This window comes from Geotrypetes seraphini, chromosome 13, assembly GCF_902459505.1.
Source record: "Geotrypetes seraphini chromosome 13, aGeoSer1.1, whole genome shotgun sequence".
NCBI lineage: Eukaryota > Metazoa > Chordata > Amphibia > Gymnophiona > Dermophiidae > Geotrypetes > Geotrypetes seraphini.
Genome location: NC_047096.1, coordinates 26,388,380 through 26,403,053, shown reverse-complemented (window position 1 = coordinate 26,403,053; position 14,674 = coordinate 26,388,380). Strand labels below are relative to the sequence as shown.

At 40.0% G+C, this 14,674-nt stretch overlaps 1 protein-coding gene across 1 annotated transcript in view; it reads right to left on the bottom strand.

The window, feature by feature from the left end:
* The window catches only part of BUD13 (BUD13 homolog), a 28,837-nt gene extending 20,241 nt beyond the window's left edge, over window positions 1-8,596 (bottom strand). The window contains exons 1-4 of the mRNA XM_033919347.1: window positions 8,061-8,596; window positions 7,512-7,599; window positions 6,090-6,174; window positions 2,518-2,575 (exon numbers count right to left, since the gene is read on the bottom strand). Of these exons, the coding sequence (XP_033775238.1) occupies window positions 2,518-2,575; window positions 6,090-6,174; window positions 7,512-7,599; window positions 8,061-8,185 (356 nt within the window). The 5' untranslated portion in view covers window positions 8,186-8,596. The remainder of the gene's footprint in view (window positions 1-2,517; window positions 2,576-6,089; window positions 6,175-7,511; window positions 7,600-8,060) is intronic.
* Between the last annotated feature and the right edge of the window lie 6,078 nt (window positions 8,597-14,674).

The following is a 14,674-nucleotide window of genomic DNA, read 5'->3' as shown; positions in this document are numbered from 1 at the left end:
GTTTTCCATTCCTTTCCTGATAATTCCTAACATTCTTTTTGCTTTTTTAGCTGCCACTGCACATTGAACTGAGGGTTTCAAAGTATCCTCAATGACAACACCTAGATCCTTTTCCTGGGCAGTGACTCCTAATACTAGCTATAGTTCAGATTCCTCTTTCCCATATGCATCACTTTGCACTTGCTCATATTAAACATCATCTGCCATTTTGATGCCCAGTCTCACAAGTTCCTCTTGCAATTTTTCACAATCCTCTATCGATTTAACAACTTTGAACAACTTAGTGTCATCTGCAGATTTAATTATCTAGTTATTCCCATCTCTAGATCATTGATAAATATGTTAAAAAGCAGCGGTCCCAGCACAGACCCCTGTGGAACCCCACTATTTACCCTTCTTCATTGAGAATATTGACCATTTAAACCTACTCTGTGTTTCCTGTCTTTCAATCAAGACTACCTCTACTTCAGGAAGCAGGTGAAAGCTTAGCTCTTCTCTCAAGCTTTTAATACATAGGGTGACTGACTATACACTCATTCTGCACCAGGTCTAGCCTGATACACACACTAGCTTAGATCAGTTCCTTATAACTGTACAAACAACTTGCCTTGAGTTTAGCCACCCATCAGTTTATCCCAATGGGCTTTGTTCCACCATTCTTGTCTCCATCTAATATCTGCACTCTGCCCCTTGGTTAAATGATAAGCTGTACTATAGAAAAGCATTTGCATCATATCTATATTATTTGAATGTTTTAATGTGTGCTTATTAGGCCTTTCAAAAGTATTACTCTGACACTATTATATCTCTGCTATTTGAATTTCAGTGCCAAGCATATTTTTGAAAATGTTTCATGGTAGTCCTATTATTAAGTTCAATTTGCTGATTTTGAGTTTGATTTGTATTTAGGTTTATATTTGGCCTTTTTACTACTGTTATGCTGATAACAAAATTGTAAGTTTTATGTTGAATTGTACTTGCTGTACACTGCCTTGGGTGAATCTCTTCATAAAGGTAGTTATTATATCCCAATAAATAAATTTTATTCTATCTCCACTCAATTCCACTGAAGAAATATGTAGAGCTGCAGTCACTCATATTTTTACTTATTATCATCTCGGCCACATGTCTCAGAGAGAGTATACGTGGACACAATAGTTCTACCTTTTCAATCAATAGCCAACTCTCTCCCAACATGTTCCTGTTCAAGTTCCCTATAGAATCCAAAGCAAATCCAAACTGGGCAACCCTCAACTATGGAACTCCCCCCACTTGAGTGGCATTTTATTATTATTTATTATTCAATTTTCTATACCGTTCTCCCAGGAGAGCTCAGAATGGTTTACATGAGTTTATTCAGGTACTCAAGCATTTTTCCCCATCTGTCCCGGCGGGCTCATAATCTATCTACAGTACCTGGGGCAATGGGGGGATTAAGTGACTTGCCCAGGATCACAAGGAGTAGCATGGGTTTAAACCCACAACCTCAGGGTGCTGATGTAACTTTAACCACTGCTTACCTAGAAATAAGGTATCCCCATAGACACCAGGATAAATCAGACACACACATATACACTTTCCCAGGGAGTTGACCCAAGCTTTTCATTAGACTGAGGCAACTTGTGAAATCAGAGCTATGCAGAAAATATTGCACATGCTCAGAAATTCCTAAGTTTTCTAAGCTACTCAAGAGTCATCTCTGTCGGCACTGAATGATGTTACCTATGTGCATGTTTGATTTATTCTATTGCTGTTACAGATAAGAAAGTTTACTTTTATTTAGATTTTGAATTTCATGCTTTGCTACCTAAAACCACACTGAACATCAATGACAATTTATACTCATAAACAGAACACTAAATTGTGCCCCTGCATTAGGAATTTTTGGAATTCAATTTGGTCTCAAATAAATTGCTTATTGGAAAATCATGTGGAAATAGCATATGATACTGTTCTGTTCGGTATGTCTATGAGGAAAAAAAGTCAATTATCAGCACATAACAATAAGCTTTTGATGATAATGACGGGTGTTGCTATGCAACATATTACTAACAACTGGAAAAATTATAGTAATCTCAATGATACGTTTTGGTGAAATTCCCTGTGTCATATTTACAAGATGGAAAGAGCAATTGCAATACAGAAAGGAAGTTATAAAAATTTTTTAAAGATATGGAAACCGATGGTTGATTTTTGTAGTGAATAGGCATCATTTTTCTTTGATAATATACATAGGGGGGTGGGGAGATTGGAAGATAAGATGTAGCGATATTGAAATTTTGAAGAAATATGATAGTTTTAATGATTGTATAGAAAGATGGGAGGGGGGAGGGTTTTTAATTAATTTACATATTAAGAATATAATGTATGATGTTCAAGTATTATATGATAGTATTTCATGTTGTTCTTTTTGTGCACTTGATGTAAGTTTGAAAAAGAATAAAGAAATTAAAAAAAAAAAAAAGAACACTAAATTGTGAGCTATCTATCTTATAAACTATAGAAAATACATTTTACCTCACAGTAGATCTGGCAGCCAGGGAGAGTTCTGAGCTTTGGAGATCTTCATTCTGATCTGAAAGAGAATAAAAACTATAGAATAAAAACTACATTCTGTTTTCACACCTGTACTTTTGTCTACTTGTCACCAACTAATTTAGGCTTCCTTATCTATTTGTTTCTCATCTCTATTCCTAGGCCCAGAGTAACATGCATTAAAAAAAAACATAGTACAATAAAGAATATGGCATATCTACAGCGGCCTTGAACAGCCACATTTCAAGAAAATACACACAACTGATCCCTTTTAGGACCCTCACACTAATTAGGTGCTTTCCACAAACAGAAAGGCACTTAATGCATTGCCCATACTAAGTGGGGAACATACAAGAGCAGATGGCTTCAAATTTAAAAGCCTCAAAGCTGGATGCTCTAAAATCATCATTAAAATCCTATGGGTTGCTATGATGGTGCCTATAAATGGTCCGATTTGATAATGGCGATTGATGTTGAAACAATTTTGCATGCAAATGAGTTTTGCAGAGGTTCACCGTAATCCTATCCGATCAGTCGTTGGAGAAAGCAACTTGACACATTTGAAGCTCACACGGGAAGCCTCTAACAGCTGAGCAGCAGGGGAAACTCTGAAACAGCCTCCTGCCACCCAGCTGTTTGGGGCAGGAAGAGTAGTTTGTTTAATAGACACAGATGTCGTGCCCCCACACCCACCAATGATGGCACCCTCCCCCACACCCACTGAACTTATAAAAAAAAAAAAAAAAAATCAATATGAGGGAAGTCCACTCCCTTCTACTTCAGCCACCTGGACCCTTCACACCCCGATCCCTCCCCCCCCCACCTTTAAATTGAAGATTGGCAGAAAGGATGCCCATTCCCTCCTGCCGCTGGGGCCCCTTGCGAACCTTCCCACCTTTAAATTGAAGATTAGCAGGAGGGATGCCCATTCTTTCATACTGGCAGGCTCACTTCTTCAAAATGGTGGGCCTTCCCCTTCCAGGTGCATCCTGGATTCATGGAGGAGAGAGTGGGCATCCTTCTTGCTGATCTTCAATTTAAAAGATGGGAGGGTTGGAAGGGGGTCTAGGTGACCGAGGCAGGAGGGAGTGGGCTTCCTTTCTGCCAATTTTTTTTTTAAGGTCAGGAGGTGTGGGTTGTCATTGGGGGGGTCCCAGAAAAACTTTTTCTTTTAATAGGAAGCACAACATCTGTGACCATTAAAAAAAAAAAAAAAGCTGCTGTGTGGTAGGAGTCCATAACCATGCATCTGAACTGGTCTGGAGGAATGCTAAAGAACTGCTTTTATTAATAGTAAAAGGGCCGCAAGATCAACTGATTTAAAAATATTCTTGATGGTGGACAGTGTAGTTAACTTTTTTTTCCTTCTAGGAGATATTCACTGTCATCAAATCCTTTTGTGTTTCTTCTTCTGGATGTACTCATAACTTTATTTATTTTTCTTTTTATAATTAAGAAAGTACCAAAGCATGCTGTTGTGCAAGTATATTTTGCTTGATATTATTTTTGAAATATATAAAAATAAAATTTGAAAAGAACTCGGGTAATAATCTGGCTAGGTTTGACTGACATGCTTCAAAATATGTAGTAACTAGAAGTGCTAAGGAAATGCAAGAATTTTATAGGCAGAGGTGCCAGGCAGGCTAAGTGGGAATCTAAGGAAGTTCACTAATAGCTCTTTTTAAAGCAGGCAGTGATGATAAAACTCATGTAGCGGATTGTTTGTCAGAAATCCACTGCCAATTCCTGACTTTGTTCCTTTCATCTAGTTGCTCCCTATGCCTGGAATAAATTACCTGAGTTTGTCCGTCAAGCCCCTTCCTTTACCTTGTTTGAAAGCAGACTGAAAACCCAGCTTTTTGACATAGCCTTCAATCCTTAACCCTACTCCTCTGCCCTCCAACCCAGCCAGCTGATCAACTGTTCCCCCTAACTGTATCCAAGACATCCTGTTTGTCTGTCTTGGCTGTTTAGATTGTAAGCTCTTTCAAGCAGGGACTGTTTTCTACTTTGTGATTCTGTACAGCATTGCATATGTCTAATAGTGCTATATAAATAATTAATAGTAGTAATAGTAATGTCTGTCTTGCAAGCTATGCAGGGGACCTGGGGTGCTGATTATTTGGGCAGCAGCCATCCAGTACTGCCAACTGTTTGGATTATTACCAATCTTTGTAGTAAGTGATGGAAAAGGCTGATGTTAGAGAGAACTAAGTGAGAATCTCTTATGCTTTTCTACAAAAAATAATGGCATACAAGGAAAGAAAATAGAGCATAGTGCCCTACATATGGAGAGACCTTGAACATTCTATGTCTGACAACTGGAATGTATCCTTAGCAGTATGGATAAAATAACTGGGCATGCTAGATTGGTTTTTTTCTACAACTTATCAAGTTTCAAGTTTATTAGGATTTTATATACCGCCTATCAAGGTTATCTAAGCGGTTTTTACAATCAGGTACTCAAGCATTTTCCCTCTCTGTCCCGGTGGGCTCACAATCTATGTAATGTACCTGGGGCTATGGAGGATTAAGTGACTTGCCCAGGGTCACAAGGAGCAGCGCGGGGTTTGAACCCACAACCCCAGGGTGCTGAGGCTGTAGATCCAACCACTGCACCACACACTCCTCTGTTCTAATATATCTGTTTCACAGACCTGAAAATTATCAATTCATGTAGCTGAGTAAATATTTGTTTTCACATAAGGTCCACCGCTACCATATATACTCGAATATAAACCAAGGTAACCTTTTTCCCCCCCAAAAAAAGAGGGAAAAAGGTAGACTCAAATATAAACCGAGGGTTTATATCCAAGTACGGGTAATTCTCTCTCTCTCCTCCCCCCTCTGGCACCAATAATCTTCCCTTCCCTGAGGTGTCCTGTCCTGGCCTGTTCCAGCCCAAACTCCAGACCCAGACTAGCAGCCCATCTGGCTCTGCTCCACCCTGCCTCCCTCCCGCCCGCCCATGGATCCATCCACAGCCTACCTTTGATGCCCTGGTAGTCCAGAGGTGATCCATAGCAGGAGCAATGTTCCTACTCTCCTGCCCCATGCGGATTTGCTGTTGAAAATGGCTGCCGTGGGAATTCACAGCAGCGATTTTCAACAGAGAGCACAGGGCAGGAGTGAAGGAGCATCGCTCCTATCCTGGTTCATCTTTGGACCACCAATGTGTCGAAGGTAGGTTGTGGATGGGTCCAAGGGTGGGAGGGAGGCAGGGTGGAGCAGAGATGGCCAGGACAAGACATAGGAGAGATCGCTCCTATCTCATCTCGCCACTGGACCCAGTCCTGCGGGAGGCCTGCAGTTTGTCTGGGAGGGGTAGTGTAGAGCAGGGAAGGACTCAAATATAAACTGAGATGCCCAGTTTATATTCAAGTATATACAATAATACTGAAATAAGATCAACAGGTTTTCCCCTCAACACAGACAAAGGCTCACTTGAATCTAGTCCTGCCCATGAAAAAGTTCATACAAATTTCACTGATTTTGTTATTAAATATAAAACTGATTAAATACAGGCTCTGCCTTCATAATCACATCATACCCACTTTTCAAAACTATCCATTTATTGCTCATTTGGAATTCTTCCATGCGTTTCACTTCTTCAGGACGCTCATCAACAAATTCTGCCACCTAGAAAATCCACCAGGTATATTATTAGGGAATGATATCTCAAGTTCATGTCCATGCACCATATTTAGACTACCGGTTCCTCTTTTATGTGCTAAGACTTGAAACACCTTACACCTTCAAAAGCATGGCACAGACTATTTTAATATTTTTAACTAAGTTAAACTTGCACTCTGGTGAGGTGTGCACTATGCAACTTAAAGTACCCTACCAGGATACTTTTATCGTCTTAGGGGAATTCTCATACATTTCTATAAAAGTCTAGCTATCCCAGATTATTATGGATATCAAGTCCTTAATCTTCCATTGTTGTGTGTATAAAACTTAGATTGAGGGACAGAGTAAGTTACCTGTATACAACCCTCCCTCCATATTCACGGGGGTTAGGAGCAAAGCTGGCCCGTAAATACAAAAAAATCACAAATAACTTTATGGCAACTCTGACCCACCCCACCTCCCCGATCCCTTCACAACTTACTTAGGACCGACTCTGACCCACCCCACAACTTACCGTACTTTTTAAATCTTGGTGGTCCAGCAGTGAAGTGAGGCTGAAGCGATCTTCCTACACTCCTGCCCCGTGCAGAGCCACGAATATAAATGGCTGCCACAAGTTCCCATGAGACTAGTGGAAACGCACGGCAGCCATTTATGTTCACGTGGCTCTGCACAGGACAGGAGCATAGGACGATCGCTCCTGCCCTGTTTCACTGCTAGACGACCAGGCTTTAAAAAGTTGTAGAAGAGTCCAGGAGACAGGAGTGGGTCAGAGTTGGCTCTAAGTTGTAGATATTTTATTTTAGTATTTATATACCACTTATAGCTTAAGTGGTTTACATTCAGGTACTCAAGCATTTGTCCCTCTCTGTCCTGGTGGCCTCACACTCTATCTAATGTACCTGGGGCAATGGGGGGATTAAGTGACTTGCCTGGAGTCACAAGGAGCAGCATGGAATTTGAACTCACAGCCTCAGGGAATTGCTTAAGGGGAGGGTTCTTTTGAGTGGGCAGACGTGTTGGGCCGACGGCCCTTTTCTGCCGACATACTCTATGTTTCTATGTCTAACCATTGTGAGGTCCAGTAGGGGGATAAAAACCGTGAATAATCCAAAGTTGTGAGTTCAAAACCTGCGACTATGAAGGGAGGAGCGTATATACAAATCACTTTAGTTATATGACAGAAAAGCAGTACATCAAATGACATTACCCTTATACCCTTTCCAGGCAAAATGAGTGGCAGATTCAATTAAGCTGCATACCCAACCAAAAGGCACTAAATCCTCCTGAACATCAAAGTACTTGGAAAATGGCACTGTGTTTCACATATTCTTTGTACCTACCACAGGCAAATCTTCTTCTTCCTCCATCATTGCTTCTTTAGTAGATGGATTCTTCCAGCTAACATCATCATCATCCACTATCCGCATCCTACGGGGAAAGAAGACTACATGATTAAGGACCTCATCACCCTTCATAACTGTTAACTACATTTAAAAAAACCCACATTTTCCAGCCATTCATAAACATTAATTCCCAGTTCAACAGAAACTACTCCACTTAACCTAAGGGAAATCATAGCAGCTTCTTATGTGTTTATATTTTATTTATTTAAATTAGTTAGTTTAATTAGTTTCTGTAGTGCATCTGCTGGAAACCAGCAGGAGATGGGAATTGGAAAGCACCGCCAATGTTTTGTTTCCTCGATTTCCCTACTAGGTGAAAAGGACCATTTGCCTGACCCATTTCACACCCACAGCTCTTAGGCATTGTGGTTCCCCAGTTTTGAACCTCAGCTGCTGCTCCCTACCCCACCCCCCATCCAGATTAGAACAAGGTTCTCCATCCACATCCCCCATGTCCAGTGCTACCCCGCTCCGGCTAGCGCTCACCCCTTTCCGCTGGGCTTCGGCCGCTTCTTGCGCTTCTTAGTCTCCTCCCCAGACGACAAGTAACGCTTCAGGTATTCGGCCTTGGAAAGAGGAGGCCCCGAGGCCTTCCGGGACAGGGCCGCCATCCCGAGCCCAGAGAAGGGAGGAAAACCAGGCACCGCAGACGGGACAGCGGCGTCCTCTTTGGGCCTTTGATCGAAGCCCGAAGTGTAAACCAGAAAAGAAATCTATCAAATGGGGCTCCTTTGAGAACTGCGAAAAGCCAGCTCCGAGGTTTACTTTGGGGCCAGCCCGTTTCAGAAAGAAAAAAATCCCTTCGAGCTAGGAAAGCGCCCGCCTCTGACAGAAGCAACCGAGACGGCTGGTGAGACGCGATGTGTGGTCCGGGCGGCAACAGTGGCGGCGGGGGAGGGGGAAGGATCCTTTAGGACGGGTGTAAGAACAGAGCTGAGCTTTCGTTTTCAGGGAGAGCGAACTGGGACTGCAGGGGTTAACCTAGGCAAACGCTGCAGGATGACGTCATCAACGGCGCCCGCGAAGGAAGCGGAAGCTCGTAGAGGGCTTCTGGGTTTGATTGGGGGATGGGGAGTTAAAGGGCCCTTCGTGTTGGCAGAAAGGAGGAATGAACGAAGCTGTTACCGACGTAAAAAAAAAAACAAAAAACCGCCTCATGTCGTTTGTCATTATGCGCTTCTTTGCATCTCGAGTTAAGTTTTTATTACCATAGGGTTTGAGTGAGCTGCAGTTTATTCCAGCAGACCTTCAGCCGAGAAATTAATCTTAGTGTTAGAGAAGGGTTTCTTGTACCAGCTTGAAGACAGACAGATAGGGGGGGGGGAATGTAACCTGAAAAGAAACAGGTTGTTGCTGTTTTTAAAATCAGAGCTTCCTTTTGGAAAATTAAGGAGGATTTAGGGCTTGGAAATCCTATCACAAACTTGATTTAAAGAAGCCAATGGTCACTGGGATTTTAAACAAGTGCTATAAGGATGGCCAGGAAACACACACACACAAAAAGGGCTCATGTTTCATTTGGAGGTGAGACTTCAGAAAAATAAGTTATATAACCCCCTTTTTTACAAAGCCACCCTAGCAGTAACAGCTCTGACACTCCTAGAATTCAAACGTGCCCAGTGCTAAAAATCACACTACAGTTTTATAAAAGAGACGGGGAGGAAGCTATCATCAAGCATTCCCCAGGGGAAAGGAAAGCTATTAGTCCAGTTTTAAGGAGATACTAGGCGAGGTGTTAAGCTTTTTAGTTATTTATATTTACCTCCCCTTTTACAAAACCATAGCATAGCTTTTAGTGGCAACAGCTCCGACGCTCATAGAATTCCTATGAGCATCGGAGCTGTTATCTGCTGGCACTCAGGGTCAGTATTTTCCAACCCTACCCAGAATGGAACATTGCTACTATGTGGGTTTCTGCCAGCTACTTGTGTGGAAACAGGATACCAGGCTAGTTGACTATTGTTCTAACCCAGTATGGCTATTCTTAACCTTTTCCTATCGTAATAAATTTTACGTTACGCTGGTTCCAATCGTAATTATTTTAGCAAAGTTTTGTATTATTTACTGTTATCATTTACAGCTATTGTAAACATAATGTAAATAAGTCATAAGTCTGTAAATTCAAATATTTTGTTCCTGGCTCTTTATTAGTATGGGACATACGATGGCAACAACATTTTTGGAACGTCCCGTCATCTGGGACACACAATAGGAAAAGGTTAAAGCAGTCTAGTATTCAGAATAACCACACTAAATATGCATGAGATAGATTTAGGGTATGCATGAGATAGATTTAGGGTATGCAAATCCATTAAAATAGGTTCCATAGAGATAGGAGACTGGTAAGCATAATACAAGACAGATATGGTGAGCTGTGCTTACCAATCCTTAGGACATTGTATGAAAATCTGTCAAGGAATGATTTGAATATAGCCCTAAAGTCAACCAATGTAATTTAGATAATTTTGAAAAAGATACACCATTGTTATTTGCTTGATGCAATAGTCTTGCTAAAGTATTTTTGAGGGTTTGTAATTTTTTTTTTAATGAATTTTTCAATAACTAAATGCTAAAGGCAAGGGTGGGTGGGAAGGGAATAAATTCATTTATTTGATGTTATACTAGAAAGAAATTCAAGTGATGTATTTAATTTTAAATGTTTTATTATTTGTACACTTGTAAGATTAAAAAATGAATAAAAAGTCCCCCCACCACTTAAGAAAAAAAAAAATTATAATTATTTAACCTACAATCACTTAGAGACCAAGAAACAGTAATAACAGAAGAAAAAAAAAATTATCGTATGGGGACGGCGGAGAAGCAAATATCCAGCAGCCAATTCGTTTTACACCATTGGGATAACTATAGGTCCAATTATGGCTCCACCAGCACCTTTTGCCACAATAAAATCTAACAATTGTTTGGATTTAAAAAAAAAAATTCCACCAAAAGTAACACATTTAGTAACATAGTAGATGACGGCAGATAAAGACCCGAATGGTCCATCAACTCTGCCCAACCTGATTCAATTTAAATTTTTTTAATTTTTTCTTCTTAGCTATTTCTGGGCAAGAATCCAAAGCTCTACCCTGTACTGTGCTTGGGTTCCAACTGCTGAAATCTCTGTCAAAACCTACTCCAGAAAAAATATATTTGTAAACGTATTGTAAATAATAGCAGCAGGGATTCATTCACACCACAATGACAAAAAAGAACAGTTGACAAAATCATAAAAAAACGGAGAAAAAATAAACCTCAATTGTGGGCTGCCGGGACTACACAAGTGCCCTAAGCCCCCCACATCATCACGGGTTTATAAAAAAACTCCGTACAAATATAAATCACTTTCATACTTTGAAGAATAATCTCAAAGGATTTTCAAAAGGTAAATATCAGAAGATTCAAAATCTTTGGTGATTTAAATGACAACGTCCAAAAATGTCTTATAAACAAGTATAAAGTCCCAAACTCACTATCCTGTGGCAATCAGCTCAGCTGTAAGCAATTCAAAATGGTTAAGTAGCGTAGCTGTAAAACCCGAATATCAAAATCTATAGAAAAATCTATCACTCATCTGAAGGTGAAATCATTCTTCGTCCCTTCAGATGACATTTTTGGACGTTGTCATTTAAATCACCAAAGATTTTGAATCTTCTGATATTTACCTTTTGAAAATCCTTTGAGATTATACTTCAAAGTATGAAAGTGATTTATATTTGTACGGAGTTTTTTTATAAACCCGTGATGATGTGGGGGGCTTAGGGCACTTGTGTAGTCCCGGCAGCCCACAATTGAGGTTTATTTTTTCTCCGTTTTTTTATGATTTTGTCAACTGTTCTTTTTTGTCATTGTGGTGTGAATGAATCCCTGCTGCTATTATTTACAATACGTTTACAAATATATTTTTTCTTTATTGAATACGATTGTACCTCTATTATACTTAGAAAACCTACTCCAGCCCATCTACACCCTCCCAGCCATTGAAGCCCGCTCCAGCCCATCCTCCCCCAAACGGCCATATACAGACACAAACCGTACAAGTCTGCCCAGTACTGGCCTTAGTTCAAAATGAAAGTAGCACCTAAAGCAAGGACTCTTAGGTCTGCAACACTTGTGATATATCAGGAAAAATACATATTGATGAACCCATAAATTGATCATTTATATTTGTGTCTGAAGTAAGTTCTAATAACTAAGGGCTCCTTTTAAGCTGCGTTAGGGCATTAACGCACAGAATAGCGCGCCTACAATGCGCTCGCTAGACGCTAATGCCAGCATTGAGCTGGCGTTAGTTCTAGCTGCGTAGTGTGGAGTTAGCGCGCACTAATCCACGTGCGCTAAAAACACTAGCGCACTTTAGTAAAAGGAGCCCTAAATCTCTATCTAACTCCAAAGCAAAATGTAGTCCATTCCACAATTATTTCCAGAGAATTTTCCAAAAAGTTTGTTTAATTTATTGTGTCCCCAGGTTTTTCAGTATTACCTATTGAAGTAGAACTTCCTGGTTAAATATTGACATACTGTGCTCTTAAAATAGATAACAAACTTTCATTTGGTATCAACAACACCTCACACAACTAGCTACACGGTATCTCAACAGATGAAATTACTGGGGATCTAAGAAAATTCAACATTCTCAAGTTATTTTTCCTTTGAAAATGTTCCATATATTATTCTTTTGAATAGCTGATCTTTCTTTAACAATATCTCGTTGTAACTCTTTAACTTGAATAATCTGCTGTTCATGCCTTTTAATGATCTCACCCTGTTCCTTCAGCACTTCACCTTGGAGTTAATATGTCCACAATTATTCCTCAAGACTGATGCTGCTTTTTTCAGGTTGGAGTCTATGATTTCTATAGTTTTCCAAAGAGCCTCCATATTAATTACGGCAGGTTTCACCATCTCTCCATATTGTAAGGTTTCTTCTCCAGGTAATCTTCTTTCTCTAGTCTCCAAAGAGAATACCGTTGTTAAAGTCTCTGCTGGTTCCTGCACCAAACAGGATTCCCCAGTCATATCGCCAAGGCTCTACGCTGTCGCCTCCTCTTCGGAAGGCTTACTCAATGCCTTTTCTATGGAACTCCCAACTCCGGGCTGGAGAGGGACTCATCATTGATTAGGGCTTAATGAAGCACCATCCATGCTGAGCTCATCTGCCTGTCGGTGTCCCTCCTGCTTCTTGAACGCCTCGAAGAGTTAGTCCCTGGATGGTGGTCTGTATCAGCCACTTCAGAGTTGCAGCTCCTGGAGAAACAGCTTGCGACACTCCCTTCTACTTTCCCATTCCAAAAGATGGCCTAGGGCAGTGGTCTCAAATTCGTGGCCCAGGGGCCACATGCAGCCCGCCAAGTACTATTTTGAGGCCCTCAGTATGTTTATCATAATCACAAAAGTAAAATAAAACAGTTTCTTGATCATATGTCTCTTTAGCTATAAATGACAATATTATTATCAAGACTTAGCTAAAAGGACAGATTTATAAACTATAAAGAGTTTTTACCTTGTGCTCATTTCTTTAATAAGACATTAACTATTTTTTTTTTCTGATGCCCTCCAAGTACCTACAAATCCAAAATGTGGCCCTGCAAAGGGTTTGAGTTTGAGACCACTGGCCTAGGGTAAGCAACGGCATGCTGATACCTCACCTCAGGGAAAAAGCTCCTCCTGTGTGACCGTCCCTGACACCATCTTTATGCATTCCATATGTATTTTTAATACAGTTCTTCACTGTCAGTTTAATTTCCATCCTATAAATTCACATAGAATTTTTCTTTTTTAAACCATCTTTATTTTCTCTTCTTTATTAATTTCCAGGTACTTTAGTTAGATTGTGAGCCTTCGGGACAGTAAGGGAATTTTTTAAGTATCTTCTTACTTCTCATTTATAATCTTAATGTATACTTTCTTCAAATCGCTTAGAACCTAACGGATGTAGCGGTATATAAGAAATAAATTACATTACATTACATTACATCTTGGTCTCAAAATTCTTGAGGGTTTGTAATTTAAAAATATGTTTTTGGACAGAACAGACAAATCAAACTATTTTAAACTAATACTTGTGTGTGTATGTGTGTGAAATTGTCTCCACTTCCATAAAACTTTTAAATGGAATATCAGGTTAATGCTTTAGACAGAGAGGAATCTAAATATACTCCCAACACCTTCAACAAATTCTCATAAGTTAGATATAGGCCACTTAACATTTCTGATTGATGTTTTCCTAACCAAAGAAGTTGTCGTCTTGTTCAACTTTAATAAGTGCAAAAGACTCATTTTTGTATTATGATAAAGATTTTTAAATTTAGCAAAAATCAAATTTTTACCGGGCTGTTTTTATATCTTCTGATAATATCACAGGAGTCAAGAATTGTCAGATAGTGGAATATTCCCTCCTTCCCAAATGCCATAGTAAAGTTAGTTGTATATGAAATGTCTTCTGCACTCTCAGCCCTTTTACAATTAGGATATGATGTGTAGAATTGGCCCCATACTAAAATTTAAAAATAAAGGGTTGAAGTATCAGATTACTAGTACTGAGAATTCCTGTTCTACACACCCAGAATTATATTGAAAGCAGCACTTCTATTTCAGGTTAATTTCAGCATAATAGCACCATCACCGTTGTGAATTGGGGAGGGGGACAGTCAAATTTCTCTTCATCGTGGGTGATGAAAGTAGCAACGGGTACATTATGGGGTCACACCAAGTGGCATGGTATGCAATGCATAGTTCCTGCTCTCAGGAATGTTTGTGTTGCTGCCAATACTGACTCAACAAACCAGCAGCCTAATGCTGATGCAATGCTGCAACAGTGTTAAAAGCCACAGGCCAGCAAGTTTGAAGCAGTAGTTATGAAGGCAGTTAAGAGATGTTCTTGCTATGGGGGATATCACATACAGCAGAAATGAGATGCTTTGAAAAGTATTATCTAGCCTTGCTTTAAATTACCTGTGCTATAAACAGCATTTCACTAAACACCGAGAAACCTTTAGTCTGAATTCAGTTTGTGCTGTATCTGAAAGGGAACTTGCCAAATCTAGGCCTACAACTAAAATCCACTTACCTCCACAATCCAGCTTCTGTGCTCATAGTTT